Source organism: Glycine max, chromosome 10 (genome assembly GCF_000004515.6).
Source record: "Glycine max cultivar Williams 82 chromosome 10, Glycine_max_v4.0, whole genome shotgun sequence".
Lineage (NCBI taxonomy): Eukaryota > Viridiplantae > Streptophyta > Magnoliopsida > Fabales > Fabaceae > Glycine > Glycine max.
In genome coordinates, this window is record NC_038246.2 from 3,192,167 (window position 1) to 3,210,271 (window position 18,105).

General features: G+C 28.1%; 2 protein-coding genes across 2 annotated transcripts; one reads left to right on the forward strand and one right to left on the reverse strand.

Moving 5' to 3' along the window:
• Window positions 1-4,667: 4,667 nt before the first annotated feature.
• LOC100779173 (ethylene-responsive transcription factor ERF098-like protein) lies at window positions 4,668-5,469 on the reverse strand. The gene has a single exon (NM_001254205.3). It carries the CDS (start codon window positions 5,351-5,353, stop codon window positions 4,877-4,879), a length of 477 nt encoding a protein of 158 aa, NP_001241134.1. The 5' UTR covers window positions 5,354-5,469; the 3' UTR covers window positions 4,668-4,876.
• A 9,225-nt stretch (window positions 5,470-14,694) lies between these two features.
• Window positions 14,695-15,698, forward strand: LOC100780775 (ethylene-response factor C3). Its single transcript, XM_003536955.5, has one exon. The coding sequence runs from the start codon at window positions 14,816-14,818 to the stop codon at window positions 15,626-15,628; it is 813 nt and encodes a 270-aa protein (XP_003537003.1). The 5' UTR covers window positions 14,695-14,815; the 3' UTR covers window positions 15,629-15,698.
• The last annotated feature ends 2,407 nt before the right edge of the window (window positions 15,699-18,105 follow it).

Sequence of the window (18,105 nt, forward strand, 5' to 3'; positions counted from 1 at the left end):
TAAGTGTCTGCCATCTTTATCCAATGAAAATATAGCCAAGAGTAGAAAATCACGCATATCATTTATGTAAACACCATCAATAATTTAGGCCCTCTCCTCGCTAGAAGAGGACATTTGGTTTCGTGTAACTAGTTGTCTTTTTCGTTGAAAAATGCTCACAAGTCATAATTATATGATCGTGACTTAATTTGTCTTTTTTATAGAAAGAAAATGGATAAGAAGAAGTCGGAAAAAAACTATAAGCTTGTTTAATTAGAAGAAATATTTTTAAAAAATTATTTTCATAAAAATAAAAAATATATTTTGTTTTTTATTTCTTATTCTAAAGGTGTGTATGAGAAAAGGTTATTTATATGTATGCTGGTATTAAAGAATTCAAAATAAAATAAAAGTAATGTGACATTTTTACAATTATTTACAGAAAAAAAAACGTACGAATCTTACTTAAACAGTATAAGTAAGTTAGTATAAGTAAGTTGTTATAAATCTAATTCTTAGACATAAAAAAAACTCAAGTGAGCTTTACATTTGTAATTGCTCGGATAGAGTGGAAATAAAACTGAAAATAAAATATGACACTTATGAAAAAAATTCTCTCCTTAAATTGAGAAAAAAATGGAAAAGAAATAAATTTAATTAAATAATACAATTATCCATCTTTTTTATTCTTATTATATTAAATGCATATAAAATTAATTTAACATATTTTTCTTTTTTTTCACTTTTCTTTTCAATCATATAAGAGAAAATAATTACTTTATTTAATTTATTTTCTCTTGTTTCTGCATTTTTTTCTGTTATGTTTTCTCTCTACATTATAAAAAGCTATCAGATGCAATTTACCAGTTAATTGGGCAATATATATTATCTATAAATGTATAAATACAATAGGCTAGTTTCTTACAGAATATTTGAATCGAAATGTCCAATATTCTAATGTCCAATTGTATCTCAAATAGAGTTATTTTTGGGGGGGAAATTCTGTGGGGAAATTAACCAAAAAATATATTGTTTATGAATATATTTTTTAAGAATTAGTTAACATTCTGTAGATAACATTTACCGGTACTTGACATTGTTTAAGGATCGAGTATTGTTGTATAGACATATATTAAAAAAAATCTATTCTAAAATTTATTTTAAAAGTAAATATTTACTTATTTCAATTTAATTTAAAGTGCATCATAACTTAATTTGCTAAAGAATTAAAAATAAATGTTTCATTACTTAGAAACATTACTCAGATTCAAATTATATGTCATTACCAAAAAAAATTATATGCTCTTTGAATAATATATTATCAATTACGCAAATTATTTTCGTCATGATTTTCAAGAGAAAGAAGTCTTAATCGAAAAAAGGAAATTATTCAAAAATATTGTTGCTATACAAAGAATTTTTATTGTCCCCACTCACCCCACAAATATCTTTGCTGGGGACATTGACATGTCTTTAATAATGGCATCTATAAGTGTCCCACATATAAGTGCAATGGAGCATTTTGTCGTTGCATGTCTGCACATTAAACGCTTCCACACAAATATGTTTAGATTCCTGCAGTCTGTACATTAAGCACTTCCATACTCGAATTTACATATCAAGTGCACAAAGATTATTTAAGTTTAATGGATTGGTGTAACTGTAAACACTTGATGCTGGTGTAAACGAATCCTATATATAGTCAATTACAAACTGTACCCTCTGTTCCAACAAAATTCCTACCAATTAAACGCTTCCAATTCATTCTCATCCACTAATTGCATTTTGGGATCTTGATCCTTTCCATAAATTGCTTGGTGCGGTTGTGAAAGAAAGTTTATAATCTCGCATATTATCTATATATACCCTGTATTTTGGTAGGGCTGATATGTGGATCATATAGATCAGTTTCTTATTTGATAACCTTTAAGTAGTATAGAGATAAGATAATCGTACGACAATTAAAAATTAATAATAAAATTTTAATAATTTAACAATTTATTATACTTACTATCATTTTTAGGGAGTTTAAAAGTGTTTAAACATGATTGACCCCAACCCCAAAAAAATATCACAAAAAAATCGTAATTGGATTTGGATTGGGTTACACAATAAAATTTCACAAACCTAATCTAACCAAACTCATACAATTCTAATTGGATTAGGTAATAGGTTTAATCAAATCTAACACAATTTGATCTGTAAATACTCCTATACATGTGAGCATGTATTATGGATTGTAGTAATTTGTAAATTGCACGGAAGGTGACCAAATCTCTCTTTATTTGTGTAGATTGCATATGAGCATTGATATTTAATTTGTTCACCCTATGGGTGGATTGAGATTGAAAGAAGAAAGACATATAGAGAGAGAAGAGAAAGAAAGACAATTGAGAGAGAAACTAATTGATGAGATAAGTGATATGATGAGAGAGATAAAAAAAAATGGGGTGGAAATGAGATGAGAAAAAGTAAATACATGATAAGTTTTTTTCATTGCATATATATATACAAAACAAATGAATAACCAACATCTAACAAGGATGATCGTTATCACCGCCCATACATTGGGTTCATAGCATATACTTTAAAAAGTGAGGTGTCAATACTCATTCTTCAAAGAGTTCAACAAACATGGAGGAAATGGCTTTGGGTGAATAAGATTATCTTGAGAGTTAGCTTTTAACTTCTTGACCTGAATTCCTTAAAAGAAAATAGGATATAGTTTTAGTAATAAAAACTATTGAACCTTCTTTTTTATAGATTTTTTGAAGCAAAGAATACCTTGAATTAATTACCTTCACTTCTAAAGGTGAGTGTCTTGGGAGTGGATTAATATTATAACCATTAACTAATAATCATGGATTGACTCATATATAGAGCTTCCAATAATCTCTATTTGGTTTAAAATCGCCATGACCAACAAGAATTACAACCTTTTAGAATGAACTTTCAAATCTTTGTTGAAACCCTTTAAAATTTAATGTTAGGAATTGAAAAACCTTACACATAACAAGAATTATCATAAATGGGAACACAAGATAACTATATCATAAAGAAATAACAAAAGACACATAATTTTACATGGTTCAACGTCTTTTATTTTCATGAAAATGTCTCAACAAATATTTATTGTCATAGATAACAATTACAAGTTTTTTAAATAAATTAACTTTAAAAATCCTTTTCAAATATATCATCCTACAAACTCAAATTTTTCATTTAAGAGTTATAAGAAATTATAACACTCTGATCTATAAGAGATTCTCTATCTTAAACTTGTATCTTAAACCTTTATTTATAATGGTGATGTATGACTTACAAAGACTTGGATAAACATTCATTGATTACTTCTTACAACTTTTGAAAATTTATAGTTGGCATTCCCAACATGTAGTACTCAAGTAAAGTTGGCTTAGGCTTAAAAACTTACCAACTTCCTATCACTTCAAAGCACAATGAACTAACTTTGTGCAACTCTGCTACTCCTTCCAAAAGAGCACATACAGAATATTGTACTTGCAAAAGAGATGGCTCTGGCTCACGCACTTGTAGGCATGCATGTTGCAGACCCAAATGAATGTCCATTACTAAAAAATAATGAATTAGTGAGCAAATTTAGAGAAAGAAAATTATTTTTTTTGTAGCTAATTATTTTAGATTCTTCTGTCACTCATTTTAATTTTTCTAGTAATGTTCATGTTCAATGATTAGCCATAGCTCACATAATTCTCCTGCATACACTTATTGCACTTTCTAGCGATGGAACTCGTTTTTCATCTTCGACAGGTGTTGGATGAAAAAGCTTTGATACCAACTCAAGATTCAAAGTTTCTCCATATACAAAAGAAGGGGAAGAACATGAAATTAACTGTGAGAGATAGATAGGCAAAGAACACATAGAATGTAATTCCAATATTCGAATACATGATACAAAAGAGATAATACAACCCACATATTATTTTAGGATGAGAATTAACAGATAAAATAGCTAACTATAACCTAACAATTGAATTACAATTTAGTTACAACTTTCTATCTGATTAACAATTAACAACATGAATGACCTCTGTGTTGCAATCTCGATCCAACCCTTGGACATGTTGGCCTTTGTTTGATGACAAAATTCCCCCACCATTCCATAAAAATGTCACCATGATTATCCTTTGATATAATAGAAAAAAGGTAAAAGATACCGATGAAGATGTGTAATTCCGATTCTCCATCACTATATCTTATTCCTTTATATGATCAAAGCTAGAATGCCATTAATTAGCAATTTGGTCTTTAAATATATTATCTTGGGGGAATATTTCAAGGTTTCATGTTTATTTCCACGTTGTTATGTACTTATGGCATATTGGCATTATTACATTATCATTTGGCCCCGTTGTTCGTGGGATGTAATGCTTTTATCCCGAATTAATCATATGATCCAAAGTGTAAGTTTACATCCTTAATTTTTTAGTAGTTCTTTTGTTAAGAATTATATTTTACACACACTTGTCCCTTGCCCCTTGTCCCTTGTTTACATCTTTAATATATTGCTTTTAATGGATCTAAATGCATTGTTGATCAAGCTGGCAATAAGAATTTGGACAAACATCAGAAAATGTATGGGTGTGAACATAAAAGAAATCAACAACATACACAATGCTTAGCAAATACCCTTTACCAAAACAAGGATATATTAAATTTGCATGTCGCTTATTATTCTCATAACTGAATCCTTACAATAACAACAAATGTCCAATCTCATTTCGAAGAACTTTGATCAGCTACAAAAAAAAAAAAAAAATCAAACAAAATATATTAAATAAAATCAACAATATTTCTTTGCATTTTATTTCATGCCAGTGACTAACACAACATAGCTGGCTTGTGTTATATTTTACTTTTAGAAGTGTCTGTTATCTTGCATCTGAAGGAGTTCCTCGAGCAACTTATTATCGAAGTACTCCAACTCAAAAGTATCATCATCATGATCACCACCTTGCATTATTTCTCCAGAAAAAGCTGGTCTCACAAGGTGGTTATTATTATCATCACCGGAATAATTAGAAGTGGAAGAAGAAGAAGAATAAGAAGGAGGAGCTGACACAGCTAGAGGCATAGGCAAAGAAGAGTTTGGATTATGAGATTGATACTCATTTGGGAAGTTGAGAATTGCTCTGTGGCCACGAAAATGAAAAGCAGCAGCATCATAAGCTCGTGCAGCTTGTTCAGCAGTGTCAAATGTTCCAAGCCATATCCTTGTTCCTTTCCTTGTAGGGTCACGAATCTCTGCTGCAAACTTTCCCCATGGCCTTCTTCTAATCCCTCTATAACGAACCTCAACATTCCCATTTGAAACTGATGATCTTCCACCCTCCATTTTTCTTCTCTTAGAACTTAGAATTAACAACAAAAAGTATAGAAAGAAAGAAAGAAGGAAGGAAAAAATGTTGCTAAGTTATTGTTATGTGTGTTAGGTATATATTACGATACTATGTCTTCTAGCTAGCTAAGTTGAGGAAGGTATTATATTGGATGGAGATGGACATGTGATGACACCACTATATATTATTTATGTTTATGTATGGGTGATTTCGTGGGCTTGACCAGAGGGTCGTATGTGACGGTTTGAAATTCAACACTTGAATTAGTTGAATATATTCTTATTAACCATAAATATCTATATTAATTTTTAGTTTGTTGAAGTTGACCTCTCTGAGAGCAAAAAGACAGGTGCATGTATGACGATGGCCAAGAGTAGGGGCTTTGTCGCACTTGTCGTGTTGCTGGCAGCGCACGTGGGTTCATCAATGTGCATTATACACATTTTTTTGTTTATTTATGAAGATTTCCTTTTCATATTTTTTAAATTCACGTATCTAAATCATCTAAGTGATAAGTTATTGTATGAATTATAGATTAAAATATCAAAAGCATGAACTGGCGGTTGGATCTTACATATAGCAGAAATTATTAGGTACTTAATGATTATTAATGTATTGTATTTTTATTTCATAAATTAAAATACATAATTTAAATAGTGGGAGTCTCATTTTTTATACTCTATCCCCATTAGACATTCTTAATGGTCTCTCTATCCATCCATGTGCATTATATTTCATACACTTCTTAATCAACTAACCAAAGCATTCTCTCAACCACCTCAAAATACTTTTTTATTTTCATATTTGGTTTTCTTGATTATATATCCCTTTTAATCTATTATCTTTTATCCTTATTTCTAAACTGAATTTTAATAGTTTTTAAACCTTTTAGAATTGAAAATAAAGTTTATATCTCAATTGTTTACTATAACTCTAAAATGTGATTTAATATTTAAAAATATTTATTTATTATAAATTTGATTATAATATAATTTATATATAAAATTTAATTAAAAAATAGTTATGATATGTAATGCAAAGGTTAAAATATTGATTATATTATAATTTTCAATGCAGCAGGCTTAACACTGTCATTAATTCCTTAAACCGTCTTAAGAAGACCTTATCTATTAAGTTTCTTCTTTTAAACAAGTTGTAATATTCAACCGATAAGAAATACGATGCATTTAATGTAAAACAGTAGAAAGTCTTATATTCAAAGGGGCAATAAAAGCCACTGTCTACCAACATCGCAGACTTTCAGAATTCAGACAGATAATTGGTTGAGACCATTCTCATACATAACAAAAAATTTACAATTTTTCAAAAAAAAAATAGCAACGTTTGATAAATAATAACAATAAGACTAAACATAATATATGAAAATTATTTTATAATTAAATACATTATGAAATATAATAAAACAGAACATAAAGTTATAAATAATATATTTTGTTTTACTAAAAAAATAAAGCAGAAGTTGCAAAACAAAACATTTTATTTCATTTATCTATGCTGAGCCTGAGATGACAATGGCTTGACAACTAATATAATTATTTAGAGTCGCCACTTAAGAGTTTAGAAAAAGTGAGTTTTGAATGTCAGTGTTAGCCAAAAACACAAAAGAAAGGTAGCAAGTTACCAGCTGAAAGAATCCTTTTTAATTGATCCGTTAAGTAGGGAATGTATCAGCTGTCAAAAAAAAAAGAAGGGAATGTATCATTGTCATTTGTCAAGTAAATCCAGTAGAATATTTTAACTTATTGCCTATTCAATTTCATCAATCTTTTGACTTTATTTTCGTTATATTATAAAATTGAACACTTTTCTTTTCGGCATAATTATTTATTTAATTTACTTGCAATATCATCCAATCTACCTTCGGCTGATGTTGAGATGACGCTTTACGACAACTAAGGTAACAATTAGATATGCCAAATTTAATGTTTAGAAAATCATATTAGAAACTGCCAATGTGCTGAGCTGTTTACCTCAACATATATATCTCGTAATAGAAAGACACGAAAGTGATACGACGGGAATATTTTAATTAATATTGCTGTTATTAAAATATTGATTATATTGTATAGAGTACGTGTGCGTTGCGTCTCACTACTGATCTTATGTGGCTTGAAATTGATTTTGATAAGTTCCGATTTTGCAGAATTAGTATTTGGACGAGAAAATGTAAGATTTGGAGAAATTTTAAATTTTAAGAATTTTAAATATTATAATTAAAATTGTTTTATTTTTAAAATTTTGTGTTTGAATAAAAAAAATTAAAATTTTGAGGGTGAGAGAAAAGAAAAAATATGATTGGTGTGCTTCGAAAAAAAAAAACATTGATGCGGCATAAGAAGTCACAGGGGAATGAGGGTACGACAGTGTACCTCACCACACCCAATCACATCATTCAGTTAACAGCGCAAGACATGACTCAGGTCCTCCGAGTCGGCAAGCACCTCCGTCGCGTGATGGATAGTGACGGATGCTCCCCTGACTAGCAGGTGTAGTTCTATGTGTCTCCCTACGCTCACACTCAATCAATGTTCCACAAACTGAGACGTTATTCCTTGAAGAAGAGGGATCATCGGCATAAGGAAATAGTCACAAGTTTGAGAATAGGATTTCGAAAACTTTTCAGACACACGAGAGGATGAATGTTATAAAGAAAATAAGTGGACGTTTTAAATGATTCTTCGATCAAGAAGAGAATTTCAATTTCTCATCTTTTAGAAGGAAATTGAAATTTCACATTTTTAGTTATTTAAAATTTTGTTTTAAAATTTCAAAAATTTAAATTTTTGATAAAAAAAAAATCCAAACAATAAATTTTAGATTACAAAAATTTAAATTATCTGATAAATTACTTTTCTCAGTTAAAATTCTCCATCCAAACACAGTCTTAGTGTATTTTGAGAATGAATTGGGATTATACTAAGATCATTTCAATATAATTTTATTATCAATAAATATTAATTTTTGTTAGTCATTAGGGGGCTCCCTTCTTAGAATCGAGCTGCATAATTTAAGCTCCAAAGAGTTTAACCTTCAATACCTTTTTGTATTTTGTTTTCTTGGTATCCCCGTTATCTTTATCTTATACATACATATAATATATATATATATATATATATATATATATATATATATATATATATATATATATATATATGACTGAAAAAAAATTGAACTCGGTTTTTTTTTCTTTTCTCCTCTAAGTTAACTTTATAATTCTTTCATTTCAATATGATTTAGTTTTTATAATTTTAAACACATTTTCAAACCAATAATGAATTAATAATATTTTGTAGAATATCATATTAATTAATGCATCCTAATTTAAGTTTTATATGCATTTTATTTTACGATTTAATTATATATATAATATAATGTTAAGATCGATATGTTAGTACTACATTAATAAATAAAGTTGCTCTGGTACTGTCTCATATATTATTAGATCAAGTATAGATTCAAACAAATATTTATCAAAAGATTTGATGAAATAGAAGCATCAAGAGGAGAATCGTCTCAAGTTTTAAGTGTCTATCTATTCACTAGGATGCAACAAAGAAGAAGCTTGAAGTTTTTATTTTTAAAAAAAGGAGAAGAAGCTTGAAGATGAGGACCTTGAGATTTGATGTTTTTATCTAGTGTTTTCATGTTTTTTTACGCTTTTGGTTTGTTTTGTTTTAATTTTTTTAGTTGTTGGTCAATATACTCCTGATTTTTTATGAACATGTTTCCTCATGAATGAAATTGTGGTTTGGTTGATATATCTTTTGTTTGTATCTTAGTTTTAATTTATTACCTTTGGTATTTATATCTCAATATAATTTACATATTTTTTTTCTTATAATGGCAAAAAGGGGGAGATATGATTTTTTGTTGTTGTAAATTTCAAATTTCCGTTATAAGCTTAGACCATAACACCATATAAGCACTCCAAAACAATTATAGTTAACTGTTTGTCATCATAAAAAGTGAGAGCTTTTTATCAACAAATAAATTTTGTTAAAAATGTTAGTTGAGATAGTTGGAATCTATTATCTCTTTTTTCTTCCTTTTTCCTTCAATCTTTTCTAATCACTTGACTAACATTATATATCTAAAAAAAATAAAAAGCTTGAGAATGTGAAGTATGCTTGAAGGATGACAAAGGACTTGAAGATCTTTTGAACTTGATGATTCACCTCCTCACACTAGGTGTGATGGTTTGATGTAAATTTTTTTTTTGCTTGAGTGTGGTGCCTATTAAAGTTACTTAATTTTTCTGATGTCTAATCAAGACAATTTTGAATTAACATTCTCTTATGTGTTTGATTATTTTTATTTAATTATGAAAAACATTTCATATCGCCAGTCTTGTGACTACGGCTAATTTCACAGTACTTAACGTTGACTTTCGCACTATAGATTTGAATTTTGACCAATGATAAATGTTTTTTTTCTGCAGTAATTACTGAGTTATATTAATTATTACAATATTTAATAATTTTTAGTGAATAATTTTATCCTAAAACCTATTGTCGGATTGAAACTTTTCTTTCAAATATATTATATCTACGAAATTTTGTATTAATATACATAAAAAATGACGTACGTAGTATATACTTTTAAAATATATAAACATATGCACTATTTGGCTACATATTTATAGTTGTTGATTTTTTACCCCAAAAAATCAAAATAGTATATAGTTATTAAAATTAACCGGTGGATCGATGAAAAAAAATTATATTTTATATAAAATTAATGATAGTATGTTAGCAACACACTCTTATATGCTCTTACCAATTCATCTTCTCATTTTGGTTAAAATTTATGTTGATCATACTAGTTTTAAATAGAACACACAAAATAAAGAATTCAATTATTTAATTAATTATTTTATTTTATAAGATATTTTTTTAATTGTTCTTGCATTAATTATTTTTTTTATTAAATGCTCTTAATTAATTAAAAATAGTTAAAATTAATGAGATAAACTCTTTCTCTTAGGATCGGAGAAGATGATACATAACAATTAAGTAAGAAGTACTTAAGTGAAAAGAGAAATATGATTTATTTTAAAAAAAAATTAATGACAATTTTGAAAGAATAATATAAATTAAGATAAATGGTCACTTTCAAGGTTCATCCTTGGAAGTGTAATAAGACGACAATTTAATCATAGATGAAAATTTTGATTTAGTTTTTAATGTGTAAAAAATGAGACAATTACATTATATTTACAATTTAATGTTAAATTGATCCCTAAAATTTAAATTTTTATATCAAATTGATTCTCAGAAAATACAACTTAATATATGTTAAACTAATCCTTGAATATTACAACTTAATATTACAATTTAATAATAAAATGATCAATTAAACGTTATAAGATGTAATTATCACACTTTTTACACATTTGAAAACTATAATTATAATTTGTATAATTTGTTCTTAATTTAAAAACTAAGTTGTTATTGTTTTACACTTTTAGTGAAGTGGTCATTTATCTTATAAATTATTGACAGATTTAATATTACTAACTAAATTATCCAATCTTTTAAAATGTTATGAATTGGTTGAGAGGATCTTATTATAGGGGTGAAGGGAGTAGGAGGTACATGAATTTCACCAAATAGACAAAAAAAAAGTGCCACAAAAAAAGTGTTAAAAATATAAGATTTAATTTCACTTTTGATTCTTTTAAGTATTGTAATTAGTTGAGTTTGGTCTCTTGGGTTCTAATTATGCAAATTGGGTTCTATAAGTATCACAATTATATAATTTGATCCCTCTGTCAATTATTCATCAAATATTTTATAAAATTATTGACGTGACACTGGATGATGATATGACAAATCAACAATAATTGATATAAGAAGTGTCTTTTAATTAAATGGTATAAAGTTTAAATCTAGATCGTGATTATGAAATAAATTGTGTCGATAGAAGAATACACATTTTATATGTGTTCATAGTCTCCTACAAAAATTAATCATTATTTTTAATGAGAATTACTTCATATAAATATCATAATCCATAGAAAGAATGATGTGATAATTGATCGCTGGTTAGATACCTTCTAGTTTGACTTAATTAAACTTTTAATCTCTCACAATTATGATACTAGAGGGAAAAAAAAATTAATTAAGTCATATTACTATATGTGTCAAACAACACATTAATTATCATGTCATTTAACACCGGATCTGTTATGTTAGAAAATTTATTTTAAAAAAATTGACGAAAAAATCAAATGTGCAATGTTAATATTACAATGACTAGAGGATCTAATTCACATGATTAAAATTTGAAAGATCAAAGTCACATAATCACATAATTATGATATCTGATATCTGGTGGTGGATGAAAAATATAATTAAGCCAAAAAAAAAAGAGGTCTTACCGACAATTTTTTATATATACACATCAACTTACGTATCTGGAAGCTCATTCTGATATATGGTTCTTTCTCCTCCCTCCTTGACAAATAATGCGAGGACATACATTATACATTCACATTCAACAAAGGCTTCTATACGTTATTCCTCTTGACTTGGAACTTTGAAATTGAGTCCGGACGATCTGGTGGACCAGCTTATTCTTGTCTGAAGCAATTCTTAAATGATAAACCATCCGTCCTTATCAGCCAAAATGAAATGTCAAATATGTTCGTTGGTGACAATGCAAGTTGTAGAGATCATAGATGCAAAGATGCATGTATCTTCTTCCGTTAATAAACAATTCTAAACATTTAATAGCAGCAAGTGGCAGATGCTTTATTACAAGTTGCTCATCGATCATATATGCCCAACAAAAAAAGTTTCAATCATTCATATGTATATCAATCGTCTGCATTCTCTTCATATTTTTAAAATCATTTAAACGGTATCCACTACGAATCTTTTTCATCTTTTGATTATAGATATACTGATTAAAAAGAAGAGCGTTGATTAATTTTCTACATATTACTTTTGTCTTCCAGAAGAACCATATTTTAAAATACCAAATATTAGTAGGATTTGATGGTTAAATTTCTTTCTAATTAACAACATGCCATGGTTAAAACTTGTAGAACTTTATATAATAAAATATCTAATTTCGTGTGAAGAGAAAATGAAATTTAACAAAGGTTTGACATAATACAGGGTTAATTGATTAACTCGTATATATAACTTATAAAATAAATAATTAACTCATATATATGCCCTTGGAGCTAAGGGGAAAACAGGGCACGCTGGCGGCTGATGTGACATGTAGCATGTGTGTTTGGGTCCCAACTGTTTAGGGCAAGAAAATTGGAATTCACTAATTTAGATAAGACAGAGGCAGGTTCTTCGAACGGAAATATCACGCAGACACAGGAGTGCACTCAACTATGTGAAGTCATATGAATATAATGTTACATTATGTACCTCATTAAACTAATTCTCAGAATGTTAATTTAGCTAGCCTTCTAGAATTATGTGAATTATTATATATTAGTTTTTAGAAAAATATATGTTTTCAAATTTAGTTCATAAATATTTAAATTTTTATTATGTTAGTTCTTTTAGAATTTTATCATTTAATTAGTCACTAAAAAAATTTAAGATTAAAATATATTTTTGGTATTTTGAATTTGGAATTAGTTTCCCAAAGATATATGTTTTCATTCGATTTCAGTCCTTCAAAATATAAAATCTATTACTATTAGAGGGGAAAAAACATACTTTATCCAAAAACTTAATCTATAATAAATTTAGTCTTTAAAAATATAAAATATAAATATACTTTTAAATTACCAATTTAATAATGCATATAAATCTGAAGGACCAAATTAAAGAATTTACACTAATTAATGTGAAACTGATAGATACAATATTTGAATAATTATGTTTTATTATTTTAAGGCTTAAACATGTCTTTAGTTTATATAAATTCACTAATTAATGTGAAATTGATCGATTAAATATTTGAATAATTCACTAGTTTTTTTTCATGCACAATGATAGACACAATAAAGATTAAACCTAAGACCACATGCATCTACTTTGATCCTCTAGTACTAGGCCAATTTTAATAAGTTATTTTCAAGTAGGTTTTGTGATTTATTTAAAAAATATTACAAAATAATTTGTAATCAAATAAGTAAGAGAATGAAACTCCAAGTGAAATAAAGCAAGTTAATTCCCCACTTACTAGGCATATGATGAGCTGGGGCAACATTATGCTATGTCACATTAGTGGTGTGTGTCAAGTGGCTGCAATGAATACAAAGTCACTGGCCAATCCTGACTCACAAGTCACAAGTCACAAGTCACTGTTGAGACTTGAGAGGTGTATGTGTTATGCAATGCGACAAAGCAAGTGAATGAGAAAGCTTTGTGAGAGTGAGAGTGATACTCAGACAAACAGACACACTTGGTTACTATGCCCTTCAACCGTTTAGTTTAGTTTCTTCTGAAATATGAATTCAACACTCGCGCACTTACGTTGCTTCCTCTCCATCATTAGCGGAGTCGCAACCTACTATTGGTCCAACCAAACCCTTATTCGCCCTCTCGAGTTGCCCACGTTTTTTTATTCTTTCTTTGACGCACGTGACTTTACCAATTATATGGATTACTTCTAGTACCTTCAATTTTTTTTTAATTATGTTTATCGATATATTATTATTACTATTTCTATTTTTAATCAACTAGTTAGTATTATTTTAGTTTAGTCAATGATTTTCAATTTAAATTTTAAAGATACCGTTATACTTAAAAAACACTTTATTACTTATATTGGTGTTACTTAACTCGAATTATATTATCTCTAATAATAAATATTTGTATAAATATGATATAAGATTTTGTTAGACTCGGATATAAAAGAACGATTTATTTATCAAAAAACAATAAAAAGAGTGTATAAAAACAATAAACATATATCATAAGTAAAATTCTTTAATCTTGTAAGTTGAAGGTTAATATGATATTTGACAAGGAATTTTTTTTTATAAATTATCATTTTATTAAAGAGTGTATTTAAAGAACTTGTCTTGTAGCAAAAATATAAAAAGAATTAATAAAAATACAATCAAATTAAAAAATATTAAAGTTAAAGAACTTCTCTAAGGGTGGTTTAACATTTCCATAGATCCTTGGGCCATGTATAGTCCGCCCTTTAATAGTACAATTCAATAGCATAAAAAATAGATATCCAAAGACATCCTCCTTGACCAAGATTCCAACTTCACCTTTAGTATAATTCATCTATTCATTTTTATATTAATTACATTTATTTATCCATTATCCATCCATCTTTTTGGTCATCATGTTTCCTTCTTTTCAATGAGTATATAAAGGAGGCAAGCACCCCAAACATTTCTTCAAGCCCACAAAAGCATACCACAGAGCCACGCACATAAGAGGAGAGGGAAAGAAAACAAAAACAAAACAGCTGAATTTTGGTGTCAGTCTACATTAAGATTTCAAGAGATGGATTTTGATTCATCTTTCTTCCAATACCAAAACTTTAACTCTTCCTTTGTAAATTCCTCTGTTTGTGCAGAACCATTCCCTTGGGAAGACTTTCTTTTCTTCAATGAAGAAAACACCACCACCACCACCACCGCCCTTGATTCCTTCACCATCACTGACCACTCCTCACAATCACAAATCAAGGAATCATCATCCTCAGATTATTCCAACTCTTCAGGCTCCTTGGTCAGCAGCACTGAGTCATCACAACTAGAAGTGTCATCCAATTTAACTCATGCAAGCCATCAACTCAAAGAAACACATGCATCACCACAACCACAACCACCAAAGGAAACTAACAAAGACAAGAGACCCTTTAGAGGAGTGAGGAGAAGGCCATGGGGGAAATTTGCTGCAGAAATAAGAGACTCAACGAGAAATGGTGTTAGAGTTTGGATTGGCACATTTGACACTGCTGAAGCAGCAGCACTGGCTTATGATCAAGCTGCTTTGTCCACAAGAGGGTCCATGGCAGTGCTAAATTTCCCAGAAGAAGTGGTGAGGGAATCACTCAAAGACATGCAGAGTAATAATAAGCCAATATCATTGGAAGATGGTTCCTCTCCAGTGTTGGCACTCAAGAGAAAACACACCATGAGAAGAAAATCCAAGGCTACCAACAAAAAAAACAAAAGGGACCATGGAATGGAATCACAAAATGTGAATATTATTTCACAAAATGTGCTGGTGTTGGAGGATTTGGGTTCTGAGTACTTGGAGCAACTTCTCAGCTTGACTTCTTCTTCTGATGATGATTATTTCCTATGCTAGTAATAACTGATTAGTTTAATTTAATTAATTAGGTAATTTCCTGCATATTGAATTTTGTTCATTAATTAATTTAATTTGGTAAATTTGTTGTTGTTGGCATTTGGGATTCGCCACTTTTCATCGTTATCTCTCTCTTGGTGGTGATTTGTTTTTTCCGGTGTCGTCATAAAGTAATGAGAGAGAGAAGAATGAGTAAGGAATCCGCCAATTGTATAAACAAATGCCATCAAGAAAAGAGAAAAAAAATTCAAACAATTGATGTTGAAATTTCTGTCCATGGTTTCTTGTACTCGATGGAATTCTTAAATGAGGAGGACAGAGGGATGGAATGGTGATCGATGACATTGAATGCCACGTTTCATTTTTTTTCCCTTAATTCAAAACTTGGTAATTAAAATGCCGGCTTAAATGTTTTTAGTCTTATGAAGTTACCAAATTTTGATTTTTGTCTCTAGCTATAATTTTTTTTTCTTTCTAAAGTTTAAAATACTTTTCTGGGATCCTACTATAAAATAAGTGAATTTTATTTTAGTTCCGGTAAAATATTTTTCTTTAATTTTTATCTCTTTAAAATTTAAAATAATTAATTAATTTTTATCTCTTTTATATGTTCATTTTGAGATAAGTAAATAACATTTATTTAAAAGATTTTTTTCCAAAAAATAAAAGTATCACATATGTTGACATAATACTGGATGTCATTTGAAATGGTTATTTAATCTTTCGTTATAATTATAAATATATAAAAGTGTTGTTACATAATAGTAGAGATCAAAAATAATTATTTGAGATTTTTTAAAGAATAATATCAAAGAAAAAAAATTATAATGACTAAAATCAAAACTCACTTATTCTGTAGGCAGTGAAATATATTTAAGTCCTTAAAATGTTATATAATTAATTAAGAATTGGTCTAATTAATTCTTGTACGTACAACAGAATTATGTTATGGGAAAATTTGTTGGATAGTTTTATATATTATAATAGTTTTGATGAAGATGAGTCTTGTATTAATAAATAGAGGAGGAGTAATTAAATTATTTTTTAATTAGAATATTTATATTTTATTTTGATAAAAAAATTATGGGATCAATTTTTCACCTTGTCGGTTAGTCCAACCTATTTTTTTTCCTAATATTTTGACATTTTTCATTCGTGTTATTTAGTCAAATCTTATCTAATATAAAAGACAAAATTCCTTTTTTGCATTGCTCGCTTTTTTCTCACCTCTCTCTTAATATATACATGTATCTTTTTCTTTCTTCACCTTTTTTTTCCTCATCCTTTTGTCTGAGCCTAAGTTGATCGATGAGATTTAATTATTTGTCATTCATTTTAAAAGACCTTACTGTACTTTAGAAAAAATTCCCAATCTAAAAGTTAGCATTGTGAGGTGAATAAATCTTTAAAACAATGCTATCACATACTCTATATATAAAATTCTTATCCTCGTCTTTAGGTTCAAATCAACCCATGCAAGTGATGAATATGTACTAATAAATCTATATGTTTCTAAATCTATACTAATAAATATATATTATGTTATTAATAAATATATCAACATTTCAGATATATTTTATAAAACATAAACGTGGATATGATTAAAAAATAAAAAAATTACTTTTTAATCACTATAATGATATCAAATTTTAGTTTTAATATTTCTAAAAAAATAAAAGTTGGTTAGTTTCCTAATTATGTTTTAAAAAAATGAACACTTTTGGTATCTACATTAATTGTTATACATCTATTAAATAATTACATGTCACTTTTGACTCACTTATATGGGTTGAAAAAGTCCTTTAACACATGAGTAGTTAATGAATTTATGGGAAAAAATTAAAAAGAAAAAAAAATATAAGTACTCACTTACGAAACAAATAAAAAATTAAATTTAGATGTATTGAAACTAAGATTTCACATTTATATAGAATCCAAAAATATTTTACGAACTAAAATGTAAATATGTAAAATAATTATAAGGGTGAAAGACAGAGGAAAAATATATATCAGAAAAAGACGCATGCCATTCGAATAGAAACGTATAATATCAACATAACCCACTCAAAAAAAAATATAGAAGTAGATCAATATAAAACAAGAAGTTCAAAAAACATGTTTTAGCATCTAAACAACCTATCGTATACGTCTTATCGTGGAACTCTAATATGTTCTTTTGTAATATATATATATATATATATATATATATATATACACACACACACTAAGAATTTGACTTCATATATATATATAGGGAAGTTTTAAAATAATTTTCTGACTAGTTGCTGATATATAACATAATTTAGTTAGCTCCTATAGTTATAGTTTTGACGTTATATATTTCTCGTTTATCGCGCGAATCGAAGCCTCTCACCAAACCCTGCTAGAGTCAAATTCAACAATTTTGTGCCATACGCCTACATTTTTAAGACTCCTTCCAGAAGCAATACTTAGTCTTTTTATAGTTTCCAATCAAA